We start from the raw sequence: 19,817 nt of genomic DNA, 5'->3' as shown, positions 1-19,817 counted from the left end.
TATCCCACCCCTCTAGGTGGTCACAAAGCACCTAGCTGATCTCCCTGTGCTATACGGCTGCTTCCCACTAGCTATCTATTTTACATTTGGTAGTGTATATATGTCCATGCCACTCTCTCACTTCATCCCAGCTTACCCTTCCCCCTCTCCGTGTCCTCAAGTCCATTCTCTACATCTGCGTGTTTATTCCTGTCCTGCCCCTAGGTTCTTCAGAACCATTTTTTTTTCTTTTTTTTTTTTTTAGATTCCATATATATGTGTTAGCATACAGTACTTGTTTTTCTCTTTTCTGACTTACTTCACTCTGTATGACAGTCTCTAGGTCCATCCACCTCACTACAAATAACGCAATTTTGTTTCTTTTTATGGCTGAGTAATATTCCATTGTATATATGTGCCACATCTTCTTTATCCATTCATCTGTTGATGGACACGTAGGTTGCTTCCATGTCCTGGCTATTGTAAATAGTGCTGCAATGAACATTGTGGTACATGACTCTTTTTGAATTATGGTTTTCTCAGGGTATATGCCCAGTAGTGGGATTGCTGGGTCGTATGGTAGTTCTATTTTTAGTTTTTTAAGGAAACTCCATACTGTTCTCCATAGTGGCTGTATCAATTTACATTCCCACCAACAGTGCAAGAGGGTTCCCTTTTCTCCGTACCCTCTCCAGCATTTGTTGTTTGTAGATTTTTTGATGATGGCCATTCTGACTGGTGTGAGGTGATACCTCATTGTACTTTTGATTTGCATTTCTCTACTGATTAGTGATGTTGAGCATCCTTTCATGTGTTTGTTGGCCATCTGTATATCTTCTTTGGAAAAATGTCTATTTAGGTCTTCTGCCCATTTTTGGATTGGGTTGTTTGTTTCTTTGATATTAGTTGCATGAGCTGCTTGTAAATTTTGGAGATTAATCCTTTGTCAGTTGCTTCATTTGCAAATATTTTCTCTCATTCTGAGGGTTATCTTTTCATCTTGTTTATGTTTTCCTTTGCTGTGCAAAAGCTTTTATGTTTCATTAGGTCCCATTTGTTTAGTTTTGTTTTTATTTTCATTTCTCTAGGAGGTGGGTCAAAAAGGATCTTGCTGTGATTTATGTCATAGAGTGTTCTGCCTATGTTTTCCTCTGAGAGTTTTATAGTGTCTGGCCTTACATTTAAGTCTTTAATCCATTTTGAGTTTATTTTTGCCAAGCACAATTCTTGATTTCACCCTTCAAACATACATCTTCCTGAGTGTTCCCCATTTCAGTAAGTGGCAGTACTCATCACCAGTTGACTAGTAATTGACTAGTATTCCTTGATTTATCTCCCCTTTTCTTGACTTAGTTGATCCATCAGCAAGTTCTGTCAGTCTTCAAAAATCTGAAATCTAACCTCATCCATCACCACCACTCCAGTCCCAGCCACCATTATCTCTCTTGAGGACCACTGCCATGGACTTCCATCCAGCCTCCAGGCTTCCACTCTTCCCCCAATAGTCCATTCTCCGCACAGCAGCCAAAGCGATCTTTTTAAAACACGAAGTGTGTGTGATCATGTAGTTTCCAAGTTTCAAGCCTTCTAATGGCTCCCTTTGTTGTAGATGCTTCATTTTACAAATTTCTACTATTTTAAAAATAATACCCATCTTCCAATCCAAGTTTATTTTACTGTTTCTCCTTATACTTTACTAGAGATCATGATCCCAAAGAACAAATCTTCATTTGTTTTTATAATCAGATTTGACATGTAAGCTTATTACACAATTATAAAGTCCACATTAAGTGCTCTCTTGGAAAAAAATGATGGGATATTGTGCTTCATATATTGTTATAAGGGCTTGTTCACAGTAACTAGCTTTTTAGGTGGTTGTTCAGTTTGGATTTTTGCCTTCCATATTCCTTTAAAGAGTTGTATGAAATAGTAACGTTTAAGACAATAATAATTTGTTTTTTAATTTGGCCTGCATCAGATAGCTACAGTTTTCCAGAAACTATCTTTAAAAACAAGGACCGTGTTAAATTAGATTTTTGACTTCTCACTACTGTTTCGAGAATCTCCTTTATATTTCATTCTTTTCTATGCTGTAAAGGCTAGAAAGAAATTATTCTTTATTCCAAATGCTCTTTAATCTGGTTCTTCCAAATCTGCAGAGAAGGAGTTTCTCCGATGTGTAAGGTTGAATTGACTGACAAAGCAAAATACTAGATTTTGTGAAACTTAATGACTCCCTCTCTCTCTCTCCCCCGGGGGGTGGGGGAGCATCTAATAAAAGATTGGGGCAGAGAAGGAGATACCGCTTACTAAGGTATCTTTGGATTACCTCAAAATTTCACATTCATACTATCATTCTAAACATATTACCAGCTTTTGACGAGAGCTGGGTATATTTGATTTCAGGATTAACTGATTTCCTGTGCTACTGCCTGCTTATACTCCATCTTTTTTTTTTTCTTCCTCTTCTTTCCCTGCTTAGATTTTATTTTTATTACCATGGTTAAAATATAATTATTGGATAGTCTTTGGTTTCTCTATCAGGTGATGTTTTAAAGAGCAGAATTAAATGACTTCTTAAATAAAAGAATTATAACCACAGTTCTTTAAATGGTATAGTACCTCTTTTAGGAAAGAAAGATCTATCTTAAATTGTATCCCAGGATAAGTCATAAATACTTTTTACTTGCATAAGTGAAAAGAAATTCAAGTGTCTGATATTTTCCTTAAGTTGCAGTGCAAAACCAAAAAAGTGATCCCCAAAGAGCTATTGATTCTTATCAGTTCTTAATTCTGTAGCGTTCAGATATTTCACATTTTATATAACTTGTTAAGGAGGAGCAGGAGAGGCTAGCTGTGTAGAGTGCTTAGTTCTTAAAGTGAGACAGGCCAGGGTTTGAGCTCCAGGTCACTTATTAGCTGTGTCACCTTATGTGATTTCACAGGATTTACCTGTGGAATCCTGTGGAAATAATAGTATCTACCCCACAAGGGTGTTCTGAGAATTCCCACAGGTGATAGTAAAAGTGATTACACTGGCCTGACACATTTTAAGCGCTCAGTAAATAGTAACTAGGTGGCTATAATCATTTCCTAAAACAATCTCACTTAAAGCAGTCACCTGACCCATCACCATTTATAGACAGTTTTCTGGTTTTGACACAAAGTTCCAAAATTATATTTGACTTTGGAATTTTTGTTTTTTGCACTATCTTTAAATATTCTTTTTTTTTAATTAATTTATTTTATTTTTGGCTGCCTTGGGTCTTCGCTGCTGCATGTGGGCTTTCTCTAGTTGCGGCGCACAGGCTTCTCATGGCGGTGGCTTCTCTTGTTGAGCATGGGCTCTAGGCGTGTGGCCTTCAGTAGTTGTGGCACGCGGGCTCAGTAGTTCTGGTGCACAGGCTTAGTTGCTCTGTGGCATGTGGGAATCTTCCTGGACCAGAGCTTGAACCCATGTCTCCTGCATTGGCAGGCGGATTCTTAACCACTGTGCCACACCGGGGAAGCCCCTTTTGCACTATCTTTAGCTTGACTTATAATGCAGCTTAGGTACGCAAATAAAATATGAAGTATTTAATAAATACCTATTGGTTAATTTTAAATAATTCAAGAGTTAACTTTAAGTTGAGTCAAAGCTCCATGATGGGTTCAGAAGGGAAGCTGAAGATATTTCAAGTACATCTCTAACCTTAGAGAATAAAATTAGAAAGATCTCTATAATGTGTTTCTTAGAGAAATCACTCTTTTCTAGAACAGAATGCTATTTCTTATGGTTGTATGTTGACAAAACCAATAGTGGTTGATAGAATAAAAGTAACCATAGGTTTAATTTGGATGGATAAGCACTATGTAAATAATCAAGAGATGGTTATAACAACCTTTATAGGATAAGTAACTCTCTTTTATTTATCCCCAAAGAAACCTGAGCTTTGCTTCTTCCCTCCTACCCTAAAAGAATCGTGTCAGAAATTAATATTACTCAGCACAATTAAAATTACTTAGTAAAATTACTTAGTAAATTACATATTACTTTTATAGTCCTTATATATTGCAAGGCATAGTCCCTGGAAATAAGTGGACATAGATTTCTTTGGTCATAGAGCAGTTTTTATTGCAGTAGAATTGGCTTATTATAGTGGCAGATATCAAGAACTAAACTTTTGAGCATTTTAGTATTGTCTACACTTTTATTCTAAGCTTAAGAAAGCCCTACATTCTCTCAGAAATACAGAGGGTTAATTCAAGGAAATCTAAAATCAGTGAACTAACCAAGAGTTTAACAGAATCTTTTGACTATAAAACATCACCTTGTTGAAGCATTTATCAAAGCCAGTTCCAGTCTGCATTGTTTCTTGGATGGATGAAGATACTAGATCACTATCTTATTTATAGCTCAAGTACTAGTCAGTTAAACCCTAGAGTTACTTGATTTTCAAAAGAGCTAGTTGGTGCAAATATTTAATTAAAGCTAAAAATCAAAAAGTTGAAGTCCTATTGAAATTCCATTTGTAATGGAACTGTACTTGGTAAGTTAAACATTATTCTAAAACATGCCATATCATATTTGGCCACCTGTAATTACATTATCTTTTAAAACTGGATTGCATTAAAAAATATACAATGAGTTGAGGTTATGTTTGTGCAGTTAAACTTAGGCTAAAAAACATTTAGGTGAAAAACTAAGGTGCTTGAGACATTTGCTTATAGTATTGACTTTTATTTATTTATTTTTTAAATGTTCAATTTTTTTTAAGATTTATTTATTATTTATTTATTTATTTTATTTATTTATTTTTGGCTGCGTCGGGTCTTAGTTGCAGCATGCAGGATCTTTCGTTGCGGTGCGCGGGATCTTTGCTGTGGCACTTGGGCTTCTCTCTAGTTGTGGCGTGCGGGTTTTCTCTTCTCTGCTTGTGGCATGCAGGCTCCAGGCCACATGGGCTCTGTAGTTTGCGGCACGGCCTCTCGTTGAGGTGCGTGAGCTCAGTAGTTGTGGCGCTCCGGCTTACTTGCCCCGCAGCATCTGGGATCTTAGTTGCCTGACCAGGGATCGAACCCACGTCCCCTGCATTGTAAGGTGGATTCTTTACCACTGGACCACCAGGGAAGTCCTGGTATTGACTCTTAGAACTTATTCCGGGTACCTTTCCCATTAACACAGTAGTCAGAAGCATAAAAAGTGGTATAGCATTCTAGCTGTCTCTCTTGTTGCATTTTTTAAAACATTCAAGAACTGTAGCATAGTACCTAACATCTTCTTGTCTAAAATTGGGATTAAAATCAATAAAGGATTTGAGGTTCTCTTATGTATTTTTCTCTTCTAGGTTGTTAGATATCTTAAAGGAGTTTTTCAGCAACAGTAATCCTAGTTTATCCTGTTTGGATAAGCACCCACAACCACTCCATAGTTGAGGGTTTTATTTTTTTAATGAAAAATGTTAACACAAATATTTATATATGTTCCTTTACTATACATGGTCCTTACAGAAAAAAAAAAAAAAACTGTTGTTTTTTTGGTTTTTATTTAATCAGAAACTGAACCTTGGAAATTATAATGATTTTATGAAATTCATTTTCTTTGGAAACAAAATGCCAGAAGAATTGAAGGAGCATTTAAGTGCTTTTCATGTTCAGCCCTAGGAGGTAACCTGTTACAGAGGCAAGATAAGGAAAGGGTACTGTATTTGAAATTCAGAAGTCTGGATTTGAGGTCCAACTCTGCTAACCACTAGCTTGGTGATTCTGAACAATGAACTTTGCCTGTTGGAGACTCGTTTATCTCCCTCTGAAATGGGGGATGATGATGCCTTTCTACCACCCACGGCTGGTTTTAGGAGGCCTCACTTGAGACTATGGATATAAAAATACTCTGTACATTACAAGACTATGTAAACAAAAACAAGTTATCATTTTTGTTGAGGAATCAAGCAATACAGATAGAACTCTAAGCATATCAGGAGGTTAGGTTCTAAATTCAGGTCATGAGGCAAAAGATTGGGAAGAGCCTGCGAGCCACAACTACTGAAGCCCGTGCACCTAGAGCCTGTGCTCCGCAACAAGTGAAGCCACCGCAATGAGAAGCCCGCGCACCGCAATGAAGAGTAGCCCCTGCTCACCGCAACTAGAGAAAGCCCGCGTGCAGCAACGAAGACCCCACGCAGCCAAAAATAAATGAATAAATTTATTGAAAAAAAACAAATTACTCTTGAAAATCCCTAAGTTGATGTAAAGCATTAGTGGTATTGTTTTGTCTATACTACCCAGAATAGTAATCTATAAAGTATATAATGCGTATAGTTGTATACCGCATATATAAAGAGAACATAGCCAAAGTGATTTTATAATATTTTTTTTATCATAATGTAGATAAATACTTGTAAGTTAAATATGTGTTAGACTCTTCTGTATCATAACAACTAGGAGTAAGAAAACCTATGAAAAAAATACACCCCCAGTGTAGTGGTACCATAGACACAGGCATCTGGAAAAAACAATAGCTAATGGTAGCTGAAGTGGGCATAGTTCAGAGTTAGCAAAATGGTGGCAGCAGTGTTTTGTTTGGTGAGAAAAAGGTTTAACATTTTAAAATTTGAGTCCTTTCTCAGTTGGGCATTCATTCCCCAGGTACTCGCCACTGCCCTGTTGCTTTACACCCAGTCTCTTTCACATTTACCTGCATTGGGTCCTTAAACTCATTGAGTCTTTGATTTCTGATTTATCTAAAACAAGGCCTAGCTGAGGAAATTAATCTTAAGCTTGAATGTTAAGTGATTAGTATGGATTGGCAAAATAGTGTTTGGGAAGGTATGCCAGGTTGAAAGAACAGATAGGAGGTAGAAATAGAGAGGAAATTGTTTATAAAATAAACAGACTGAAAAAGGTTAACACTGCTGAGCCACAGTTGGGAAGTGGAAGATGAAATTGGTTGGTGCTATAGTTGGACCGTCTGCTTTCTATGTGGAGGAGTTTGTTTTGCTTTGATAGAACCCACTGCAGGCTATGTGACATGCTGAGGGTGGTATCTGAGAAAGCTTCTGTTAGCTATTGGAATGAGTAGCCTTTGGAAGGAATTGAAGGAAGGGAGGAAGGCCTTTGTCTAGGTGCGTGGTGATAGGGACCTGAAACAGGCTAGGAGCTTTCAAAGTAGAGACTAAGCTTAATATGAGGGAGTCTGGGGCAGACTGGCCCCAGATGATGATTGAGAGCCCTGAGCCACCTTTGCTTCTTTTGTGCGTGTGTGCGCGTGTACGCCTGATATTCAAGCTTTCATCACATTTTATCATTCATTCTCGGGAAGGTCTGCTCATTCCACCATCTCGTGTTTGCTCCAGATGAAGCCATACTAATTTAGGCCTTTATCACCAGAGTGTTCCTAAATAAAACATCCCCTGGAGCTGATGTCTAATCCTTTTCCCTAGCCCCAATTGATCTCTCTCTCTGTCTTTCTTACACATGACTGAAAGAGCTGCTTTCCCTGAAACACTTCATTCTTTCAGCAACTCACTTTCTTATTCCAAAAATCAGAAGAGCCTCCAGTTGTTTATCATGTCAAAGACAAGACTTAAAGGCCATCCCTAAGGGGGTAATGGATTAGGATAGGGTTATTTCACAGGGTGATGAATCTTTAGAAATTATGAGGTCTGAAATTTAAATTACTGTCCTATTTATTCTGTAGTGGATAGAAGCTAAAACTGAAGGCAAATTTTGAGGTCAAGGAGAGATTAGCCAGGGATCACCAGGTCCAATTCTCATCCTTTATGTTATGTTTCACGTGTGAAAAGACGTGCCATCTGCCTGCACAGTACCCATTCCTGTCTCCTTGCTTTTTTGCTTAGGGTACTCCCTCTCCCTGGAGTTTGTCTTTTCAAAATTGCTACTCAAGAGCCATCTTTTCCATGAGCCTTTTCTCTTTTCTAGTATCTCTTCTAACCCATACTTTTCTCCTTTGTGAGAATCCTTACTGCACCTCCCAGCAGTACTTAGCCTAGTACAATATTTAATAATTTTCAAATGTTCTCCAACTAAAATGCGAACTCTCTGGCATAAAGGAGCAAGTGCCCATGAATCTACCATAACAGATATGTGTGGAGCCCAAGATAGTAGAAGAAAAACAGTATGGCAAAACAGGAAGATTGAGTCCTAGATTCTGGTCCCAGCTTAGTTATTAATGGGACTCATGGCCCATTGTGGTTAAGGGTAGGGGGTGGGGCTGGGCACCAACTGGAGTACCTCTGGACCTGGAATTCTGTGATTCTAGCAGTGTGCGATTGCCTAATAAAGTACGGTGAGGGGAGAGGGAGAAGAGGCTGTGCGTTAAGGTTGTGAACCTGGAGAACCAACAAGATAGAAGCACCCTTGCCAGAAAGTAGCAAAGAGGTGCCAGTTTGGCGAGGGGCGGAGGTGGTTTAGTGTTTGCCAATTTTGCTGTCATTGAGAGTTTCTAATGCAAAATGTCCTAGGCTGTGATAAGTTGCAAGTTGCAGAGAGATGCCAAGTTGAGGAATAGGAAAGAGATTCAGAGTCATCACCAAATAGGCAAGGGTGAGCCTCCAAGAGAGACTGGATCTAGAAAGAGGAAAGTGAAAGGCATGATCAAAGAGCTAGGAGGAGTGGTGTCTCCAAGTGACATCCAGTGGAGAAGTGAGCAATTTGAAAATTGAGGAAAGTTAGCATTTGTTTGACCAAGAAGAATTGATGAACTTGATAGAGAAGTTCAAATTCCAGTGGTGAGCTGAAGATAACCTGCCTGCAAAGAGTCAGAGAGGAAAGTGTAACCAGCCTCAGAGGAGATGTTCAGTGTTTGTGATTTGAAGAGAGAGCAGGAGGCAGGGCTGATTGAAATATTCAGAAAGCTAGAACCTGGACCTGTCTTACCTAAATTGTAGTGCCACCTACTTACACACAAAGGGGGCCTCCCCAGGGCTTCTGCAGGCAAGCTACCATTACTTCAGGTAGAGGTTTAGCTATGGAAGGTAGGTTTGGGTGAGGTTTTCTCCCTCTAAGGAAATTCAAGTTAGCGTTAATCTGTATTTTATATTTTCATAAAAGACTGTGAATTAGAATGAATCACTATGAAAAATTGTTACCTACTTCTCCCACACCAAGAAATAAATTTTGTCACCCAGTAGTGCTTTGATTCTGCTGATAAGTCTAAAGTTAAATTATCTTTTTATGGTGGTAGAACAATGGTAATAGTATCTATTATGTTTTCTTCAAGAAGATGTTTACCCATTTTTATAAATAATAATAGAATGGTTAATGCTACCACTTGATTTTATATTCAGATGATCTGTCTTTTAAAGTACTTATCCTTTCCTTATTTCTCTTTAGTTTATTGTAATCGTGATTAGTAAACTTTTAAATCTGTAGAGAAGTTTTGGGAAGTACCTGGTAGGTAGTAGTTAATGTGCAGTGGCTGAGGGAGGGGCACATGGGTGCCTCTGTATTTTTCTTTAAAGTAGAGTTGAGACCAGAAACCACTGCTTTTGTTTTTGTGTATTGGGTTTGGATACAAGGGTATGAAGAATAGTTTACAGGCTGATGTGTTACTATTAAAATGCTACCCAAATCTGATTTCCCCATGAATTTCTGTTAGAAGTTTGGAAAAGCGTTCCAATAGTGGTGAACCAGCCCCATACTGGTGACTTTAGGTACAGGAAATCATGCCTGAGACTATGGTAGATGTTTACAGTTTCAGCTTTTGTTCTAAATACACAACTCTATGAGAAAATATAAAAATTATGAACAGGACAAAGCTCATAATAAAACAAAACATTGTTCTAGAAATTATATTCTCCTGGGAGAATCTTGTGAGAAAATTGGTAACCTGTTTGACCCTCAACTAAAAACTAATCTCTGGTAAAATGTGAGAAAATGGAAACCACAGTTCATTCTCAAATATTTTAATTTTATATTTCTAGCATCCTCTTAAGAGTTTTGCAAAGTTTCTTTGACTATCTCTTGCTTTCCCCTACCTTTTTAAAAAACATATCAAGAAACTAAGCAATAATACTTTTTCATGTAGAATTGAATTAGTACACTAATCATTTTTTGCCAAATCATGTCAGTCATTTTCAAAAACCTGATTAGCTACACTGCCAAAAGATACCTTCGGTTGTGTATTCAGAGAAATGTCAGTAGTGCAGTATCATTTATCAAGGCATCTTAATATAATGACATATAAACCTAAGTATGTAATGAAAAGGTTTTCACAGACTATAGCACTGACCAAGTGCATAGATTTAGAGTTTAATCATTTAGTTCCGTGTCCCAGTAACCAAGGTTGACGTGTTTGTTTCTTATGTTTCTTTTAATAGAATTTAATTCCTTTTCGACCTTCAATTCAGTTCCAAGGGCTCCAAGGGGTGAGTACTCTTATTGTTTTAGCAAGAAAATCTAATCTTACACGTTATTATATTTACGTCTTAAAATTTGTTTTCACCTGTGCCTCTTAATATAATGTCGCTCATATTTTGTGAACTTTGTGACTAAATGTAAATTTATGACACCTTTAAGACTTGAATTATCTTCTTGATTTAGCTAAGTAATTCAGGTATAGATATTGAGAGTAGTTTTTTTCCAAGTCATAGATAATTGATTTTTTAACGTTTTTATTGAAGCGTATCATACATCATAGTATTATGAGATTATATTTTGTTTACCACAATTAAGTAACCATAAAGAATTATTAATTTCAGGCAAGTTACAATTATGTGATTGTTGTTAATATTAACAAACTTTTGCTGTCTATGGACTTAATTTCTTTGATTGTACATACTAAGAAATGAAATGTATATATAGAAAATTGAATTTTTCTAGTACACAGAATAAACAGAGTATTGTCTATTTTATTGCTGGATTTAAAAGTATAATAAATGATAACTCCTAATAAAATGCACCTATGAATTTTGTATTTGTAATAGATGATAAATTTTACAGGAATAGTGTCAATATTATTTCATAATTATTACTATTTAATATTAATAAAATAAATAGACTCAATCATTCCTTCATTTAAATTAATATGCATTTCTGAATTTGTCTCTATATACTGTCTACAGTATGGAGATTTGGAATATCTGTAAATGGATTTTAGAGCTCTAGAGAAAAGGCAACCTGAGGGGGGAAGATCATATTCCTGTTTATTATAAATCTATACACTTGTGAATTTTTGTCTATGTCACAAAATGCAAAAATTCAATGTGAATAAATACAGTCTTTCTAAACTTTATAACTTGAAAACATTTCAAGAGTCAAGAGATTAATTGTATCATTCAACACCAACTAAGAGTACTTCTAAATCTTGTGGAATGCTAACCTGAAGGAGATGTTTGTGTGTGGATGTCAGAGGTTTGCTTCTACATGATAGCTTTACAATGAAGTCCTTTTTTTTCTCCCCCCAGTAACTGAGTGTTCATGAATGGGATCCTAATTGGAACAAGCATTCTTCTGAATTTTGTTTCATAGCTTTTTAGATAGTCTCTAGTGCATGCTGATACTATTTTTGAGGTATTAGTGTCAGTTATTTACTTGAGGCTTCTTGAATTTTCTTACAAATTTTAATAGCATCAACAATATCTGAAGGGATGTTCGAGAGGCAGGCCTCACTTCTTGAGCTCAGCAGGGCTATGCATTTCAGTAAAGGGTTATCTGGGAAGAGAGGGCAGTACCCAGGGGAGAAGAGTAGGGTTTGAGCTGCTTTTCCCTCACTAGCAGCTGACACCTTGTTTGGTGTCTGCTTCTTCCCTCTTCCCTTAATTCTTTTATTCTCCCAGTTGGGACCTGGAGGCCAGGGAAATGCAAGTGAGAGACATTTTCTTAGGAGGCACTAGGTTAGACTGAATAATGAGGAACCAATATGTGCAGGCTTCCAAGCTCTTGATTCAGAAACATGTAGCTTTTAGCAGTCTTAGAAGGAATATGGTTTTCTGTAGCATACCAGTTACCCCCCAGGCCCTAGGTACCTTTACAAAGCAGGCAGTTTCTGTTTGAAACCTTGGACCTCCCTTTCAGAAATCTCCTACATACCTCCCCCAAACTTTCCTATCTTTGTGTCCATGCTTCCCCAGTTTATCTTTGCAAGCTCCATTCTCTCTACCTACTCTATTCTTTGTCTGAGTATAGTTCACTGATAAAAGTAATTTAGATATAAATGACTGATAGGTTTAAATCTTAATGGGTGTTTGAATTTTAACAGATAAGCTTTTTAACCAAATGAATGGTTATTAGAGTTGGGATAGTATGAGTGTAGGGAGAGGAGGGGGTGCTGCAGAATGAGAGCTATGGAATACTTGGCCCTACCTTGCTTATTCTGGATTCTGTCTTCTCCATCCCCTCACCCCCCACTGCAGTCCCCTTTTTATTATTCTAACTGGGAACAAAATATATGGACTCAGCATTGTTTCAGAGCCTGCAGCTGCATTCCATCCACCCCTCCCCCCCTTCTCTTTGCAGCGCTCTCACCAGCCCTTTGGGACTTAGTAAAAACAAAGAGTCATTACTGGGGAGAGAGTGGGTTGGCACAGCCCACAGGGAATACACAGAGCCACAAATGTGAGGGTCTTCTGTACAGTGTTCCTCTGTTTTTCTTGAGAGCCACGATAATTTAACATTGCCGGTGCTGATTGCTTTAAAAACTATCTGAAGAAGTATACTTACAGAGTTTTCCTACATGGAAAATGTTTAGGACTTTAAATTGGAAGGTTTTAATTTAGATTTCCCACAAAAGAGTTTTTCCCAATGAGAAATTTTAGTTGTCTTTTAATATAGTGTTTCAGACACTTTGAAACTTTCTCTAGAAAGAATGTGGCAAGTCTAACAAATTTACAGGCTTTACATCAAATGTGATTGAAAATATACATTAACTGTCATGATAGTGTCCTATATAGACATATTTGAAATACAACTGAAATATTGTTAAAATATCATTTAAAAAGTGAACATTTAGCGTTAAGATTATTTCCTCTTTCCCTGATGCTAAGCACTGCATGTTTATGCTGTTCCTTGTTACTAATTATAGGATTTTTTTCCCCCTCTGTAATGTTTTTAGAAGGTCAGAATTTGGGTCTTGGCAGGTTAACTTTTAAGCATATTTACTATTGTGCCTTAACACGTTCTCTTTTTTTTTTAATAAATTCATTTATTTTATTTATTTATTATTTTTGGCTGCGTTGGGTCTTCGTTGCTGTGCGCGGGCTTTTTCTAGTTGCGGTGAGCGGTGCCTACTCTTTGTTGTGGTGCGCGGGCTTCTCATTGCAGTGGCTTCTCTTGTTGTGGAGCACGGGCTCCATAGTTGTGGCGCATAGGTTTAGTTGCTCCACGGCATGTGGGATCTTCCTGTAACAGGGCTCGAACCCTTGTCCCCTGCATTGGCAGGCGGATTCTTAACCACTGCACCACCAGGGAAGCCCTGAACATGTTCTCTTAAATTGAAGTTTTCTTCTAAAAAAAAATGCAGACTGGACCATTAAACGAAGTATAGCAATATGCTCTTAAAGAGTGAAAATTCTGAGAATCATTGATTACCTGGATTTTTATCATCACAGTTGGGCAGCAGCTTTTATAGCATAAAAAATGAAAATTTGTCTTTCACACTTCATCTCACCCTTTTCCCTTAGTGGAAAAGGGTAGTCAGGAAACTGAATGGTCATTGAAGGCATTTTATGGATTCTGAAAAGATGAGGAAATATCTATAGGAACAGTTAATTATGTTTTCAAAACTCATAAATATCAGGAGCTGAATAAATCAGCCAAAATTACCTTGTTGATTTTTAAGAGTATGGCTCAACCAATTATCCTTGCAGTTCTAATACATACCTAGGATACTCATAACTAAAGGTTTACTAGGATTGTACATTTTTATAGACCATTCTAATTGAATAGAAAAGGTAGCTGGTAAGATTCACATGGCTACAGTATTGAGGTGTTCGAGTTATAACATTCAGAGGGGTGTAATGGTATAATGCACATGGTTTCCAAAAGCTGCATCTTTATTGTTGAGCAAGCTTTATCCAAATCAGGTTAGTTCTGTCTCATATTTTAACTGGATACTGAAAATGTGGCAGGGGAAAATTTTCCAAAAATGTGTGTTTCAGTAAAGTTTTAAAAACGAATTACTCTTTATTTTTATGTTTGTTGAAAGTTTCTTATTTAAAGACACACAGCTGATGGAGACACAGCTGTAACTACTGTCTAGGTCTTCACTCTGCCAGGGAAAATTCTCCCCACTATACCAAACAGCTGTAAAAGGAGAGGTACTGGAAGTAAGTTAACTCAGTATTTTCAAGTAATGGCAGTTGTTACTGATGCAGTTATCTACTAAAATAATTATTCAGTAAACTATAAACAGGTGCCTAATCAGTGGGTGTGCTAATAGCTTTATTGTTCTGTTTGTTTCTTATTTATTGCACAAACATTCTTTTAGCCCTTACTGGTGCCAAGTACTTTGCTAAGTGCTTTGTGTGCAAAGATACAGGGATGGGTAAGACATGGGGTGTGCCCTCAGGGAACTCAGAATCTGACAAACATATATAGACTAATACTCAGGAAAGAATTAATAATGTAGGACTTATCCAGAACCCTCCTTTCAGAACTTCTATAGGTACAGGGGACTCTCAGGAACAAGGCTTATGTATTTCTGATTGGTGTGAATCAGGGTTTTAAACAAAGGTTTTGGTAGATGCAAAATATTATATCGTGGAAATAGGTATGTAAAATACCAGAAGGTCTATTAAAATCTATGTACACACTCATACACAAAAAGGTAGATCTGTGGTATGTTTATAATTCAGATAAAATCTGAAATGGCAACGTTTTCAACAGCAAATAATGGCCACATCTGTTGGCCTGTGGCAGCCTTGCAGAGTGGACTTGCCTGTGGCATCAGGGACTCATTTGCAGGAAATGATTGTCCCAGGGCAGTGAGAAATAATGTTAACTTTGTCACAGTAAATAGGATTCCAGACCTCAGTATTAACTCAGTATTTGTTATGAGAATGTTGTTCCAAAATTCTCTCTAATTTAATTGCTTACTTCAGACTCAGCAATCCCAGAGGCTTTAAAACATAGAAGTTCGCTTTGCATATGTAATTTAGAAATTAACCTTAAGATGAGGACAGAAAATATTGTCTATAAGTACCATGTCATGTCTCCTGTGAAATACTGAGTAACACACACTTTTCTAAGAATGAGCAAGGAACAGCCAGTCAAACAGCTTTTAGATGTACGTCTTCCAAAAAGGCACACTGACCTTCTGAAGATGAAATCAGCATTTAACTGCTAACTTTAAAGGCTTGAATAGTGTTAAAATTTTTGCAGTAGAGCCATAAACTCTAAAGAACAGAGTTGGATTTTCTTTTTTTTTTTTTTTCTTAACTTCCAAACTTAGCAAAGCATTCAGAAGTATTTTGTTAATTATTTATTTTCCTTTTGGGGGGCTGGAGAGAAGATTGGGTTTGAAAAACTAAATTATACAGTATTTGAAATTAGTAGCCAATTTCAACCCACCTGAAAATACTTCCCACAGACTACCCTTCTCTAATCTACTTGATACTCGGGAAGCAAAGATAACTATCTGCTTGAAACAGCAGCAGAGATAAAAATAAATCCCCAGCACTGTCATTCCTTCTTAGATGATATGCCTGCGCTCTGCTTTCCCCTGATGTTTTTGGTTTGGCTAGTCCACTGGTTTTGCCAACGGTTGTGTTTAGTCAGTCTGCTCAAAGGTTGCTGACTAACAGCTACCTTTATACACTCAGCTCTGAATGTAATTAATACTACAAAGGTGTTAAAATTAAATCCTTTTATGGCAGTTCTGTTTTAATTTTTTTAATATTACAGTGGTTAACATGTGTAGATAACATATTTGCATTGAATTATAACCCATTAATCACATGTTAATTTACTAAGGTATTAATACAATAGTAAATTACCCAATTTGAAAGAAATATTTAACTTTGATATATATCAAAGATTATATAATTTTTTATGTATATAGTATAATATACTGTGTGTGTGTGTGTGTGTGTGTGTATGTGTATATATATATGTATATATATGTAAAATGTCATTTGGCCAGTGGTATGGGCTGACATTCTGGAAACTCCTATTATCTCAAACAATAACTGAATAATAGTTTGAAGCTATTGACCAACTTCTCTATTTTATGTTGCCACCCACCTCTGCTCTCCTTTTCTTTCTGGATAAGAATTACCTGTGGGGTTTCTAAATAAAAAAGAGTAGAGAGCTAAGTTCACAAATCATGGCCAGGTACCACTACAGACACCAGTGACATAAAGGAGACGTGCAGAATGGTGAGGGTGGGAGGGTGACTTTGACTGTATGGTTGTGTTGCCTGAGGAAGCTATCTCAGTGTACGCCACACAGGCTCCATCCAGTGTGGGCCACAGCAGGACAAGCCTCCCAAAACACACTCATAAAAGAGTTGAAGACTAAATCATCCTGCTCTGTCCTTCACCAAACTGCAGTCACTTTGGAAAGCAGCCATTGGAACTATGATTTAAATCTGAATTTGCTACAAATACCATTAACTGCATTCTTAGCAGTCAGTTAAGCTTACTATCTTCATTCAACAAGCATTTGTGAATATTTGCACTGTACCAAGCACCACGGTAGACAGTGTTTGGACAAAGGTAAATAAGACCTTGAAATGCCAGCTCTTGTTCCTGACACCATCTGTTTGTCAATAAAATCTGCCACTGATGGCTTTGCCTTTTTGTTTCCCACCGAAAACTGAAACTTGTGAAATTCAGTTGTCTATGTTACAGACATTGTCACTTAACAGCACTCACTTATTTAAGCTTGGAAAATAATAATCTTTAACCATTTTATAACACCTATGGTTCTTATAGCTAACCCACCCCTAAATTTGAGCCACAAGCAGTATGTAAATATCTTTTGACCTCTTACTCTGTGCAAGGCCTTATCCTTATAAGAGCTTTATTAAAGAGCTTATAAGAGCTCTATTAAAAAGAAAAGTCAAAATTTAAAGCAGGAAAAACAATTTAGCAGAATATGTCCAAGCCCCAGATCTTATTTCAAACAATATTTAACACAACAACAACAAAATTACTATATGTTGTTGATTCCAAGGCTTGTTTTCTTTTTAACATTTAACGTCTTTGGAATTAGAATGTATCTCAGTATCAACAGCATATTAGTACTGTGTCATAGTTTGTCAGCATTTTATATTATGCAGTGGTACATAGCCATACAGTTGCTGGCACCTAAACTACAGCAATGCAGTGGAAGTATTTAGAGAGTTCCTGTATTCTGCAATAAGATTTTATCTAACTAGAATCTTTTCAAAAGTTTTCTTTCCTGACCCCACCCTTGACTAGTTTGCTTGTTAGCTCCATGTGTTAGATAATCTGGAGAATTTATAGGGAAGGTAAATTTTTATAACTATTCTTGTGATTTAAACTGGAAGGAACAAGAGTATGAAATTAAAATGTTCTCAGATTTTTTAGGCTAAAAACCTTTACTTATAAAAGTAATTTGTTTGGAAAACAAGTTTAGAAGAAAAGAGTTTTACTGACTTAAAGACTTAAAAAGCTCATAGACATGCTTTGAGGCTAATGAATTTGCCCTTATCAGGCTAGGAATTTTCAAATCTCACTAACTAGTCTTTGTACTGTATTTACCATAAATGCACAGTCATCTATTCTATTATTTTGCTTACAGATTCCAACTTTTTTCAATAATTTTAGCTAAAATTTATTGAATATTTATTACATGCTTAGAATCCTATACTAAGCACTTTATATATATTATTCTCATTTAATCCTCACAGGGATGTCATGAAGCAGATATTCCCATTCTGCTAGTGTGCTAACTATGGCTCTGAAGTTAAACCACTTGTAAAAGCTCACACAATTAGTGACTAAAGGAGCCGGCACACAAACCTAGGCATCTAGTTCCAGAGCCTGTTTTCATCACTACACTGATTTACCTGCCTGTAATAAATGTTCAATGAGCATTTTATTCTGACATTCATATGAACATTTGTTGAGTATCTCCCCAGCTAGCAAGAGGAAGCAGGACAGTCAAGGAGGTCTCAGAGATGTAGTAAGCACATGTGGCAAAAGTTGCCACCTTCTTAAGGAGCTTGAATTTCACCTTGGAGATCAGTGCTTCCTATCTATAAAGTCTCCCTGGGGGTCTATGATGAGGTCTGGAAGTCTGGCGTTTAAGATTTTTCCCCCTAGATTTCATTCTAATAGCTAGGTTCACTATAATTAAGAATATGATAAGAATATGCACATATGTAGGTATATACACATTCTCTTCTCAGGAGAAGGTTCATAATTTTCATCATTTTCTGAAGGGGACCACTGACTACAGTAGATGCTTTCAAACACATTTAGTAACAAGTCTCAGTAAGAAAAAACATTTTACATTGTGACCCTTTACAGATATCAGTGTACACATTCACACAGCTAAAATAAAAGTTTCACAGCACATTATTTATCCTTTACCAGTATACTCTGACATTTTCTATTTCAATTTAAAAGAATCCTGATCACAATCCACTAAAATAGTGTCATAACCTTCCAATGGGTCACAGTCTGTGGTTTAAAAAACACTACAGAAGATGATCATCTTCTTTTTTTTTAATTTTAGAAATTTTAGCCAGGGAGTCATGTGATCAGATTTGCATTTTAACGTGTTTATCCAGTAGCTACCTTAACTTTGTTATTCCTTCTGCATGGGGAGAAAGGAAAGAGAGGAGTTGAGGATGGCGCCATATTTATGATGAGCGTTTGGTTGGATGGTGAGGCCATTATTCAAGATCTAAAATAGATGAAAGAACAGACTGAGGCAGAACTCATGGGGTGTTTAATTTGGGACATGATGTCCATGAGGTGTTCAGATAATAACTCCATACCTTGTTCTATCAAGATGGAGCTGTCCAGGAGACATTGTTATTGGGGGATTTGGAACAAAAGGATTTTCAAGAAACTGCTCCAAAGGACATTTTATAGTATTTAATTATACTTGGCAGTCCAGTAGTGAGAAGACAAAAAGTGTATTTATAGTGGAATTCTGTTATAAAGCTCTATTTAAAGACTTATTTTTTTTTTCAATTGTTAAGAATACTGGTTTAGTTGTGAATACTTATGAGTGTTGATACTTTTAATTCTTAACACTTAGGGGATTTGAAGCCCTTTTTGCCAAATTTTGTTCACACTAGTTAAGAACAATGGCAGGCTAATAGAGATAAACAGTGGCATACTGATTTCGTGGAAGAGTACGCAACAGTGAAAAGCAGTGACTTAGAGCTCTGTGCAATATGGCAGTGAAAACTCTAAGTGGGTAGAAGACTACATATGTATGGTATGACACCATTTTTATAAAGTTTAATAACAGGCAAAGTCAAACAATATATTGTGTGGGTACACACGTGATAAAATTATTAAAAACAATAAAGGAATGATAATCACAAAAATTAGAATAGTTGTTATTTCTGGTAGAGAAAGGCAGGCAGAAGGGATAGGAGAGGAGCAATGGGTAGATATATTATTGCTAATGTTTTCTTAAGTTGGACAGTGAATTCACAGGTGTTCACTGTGTTGTCAAGCTTCATAACAAGCTGTATTGATTTTGTAGAAAATGTTACATAAAATTCTCATTATCATTAACTTTAAATATAATAATATAAACATATATACTTGTATATTTATAATCTGTCATCTTCATGGATTAAATGAGAAAAACCAGAACATATTTCAATAGATGTCAAAGTGGCATTTGATAAAAATTCAATATTAAATCTGGATTAAAACTTAAGTAGGGAATAGAAAGAAGAATTCTTTCTT

The 19,817-nt window shown here is 36.6% G+C and overlaps 1 protein-coding gene across 5 annotated transcripts in view; it reads left to right on the top strand.

Annotated features, from left to right (window-relative positions):
* ELL2 (elongation factor for RNA polymerase II 2) overlaps positions 1–19,817 on the top strand; it is a 73,771-nt gene that overhangs the window by 9,088 nt on the left and 44,866 nt on the right. For all 5 annotated transcript variants that reach the window (XM_082377032.1, XM_082377028.1, XM_082377031.1 and 2 more), the window contains exon 2: positions 10,299–10,346. In XM_082377032.1, coding sequence (XP_082233158.1) covers positions 10,299–10,346 — 48 coding nt within the window. The remainder of the gene's footprint in view (positions 1–10,298; positions 10,347–19,817) is intronic.

This window comes from Balaenoptera borealis, assembly GCF_965194805.1.
Source record: "Balaenoptera borealis genome assembly, chromosome: 2".
Classification (NCBI taxonomy): Eukaryota; Metazoa; Chordata; class Mammalia; order Artiodactyla; family Balaenopteridae; genus Balaenoptera; species Balaenoptera borealis.
The sequence above is the reverse complement of the archived record's forward strand: the minus strand, read 5'-3'. Positions and strand labels throughout refer to the sequence as shown.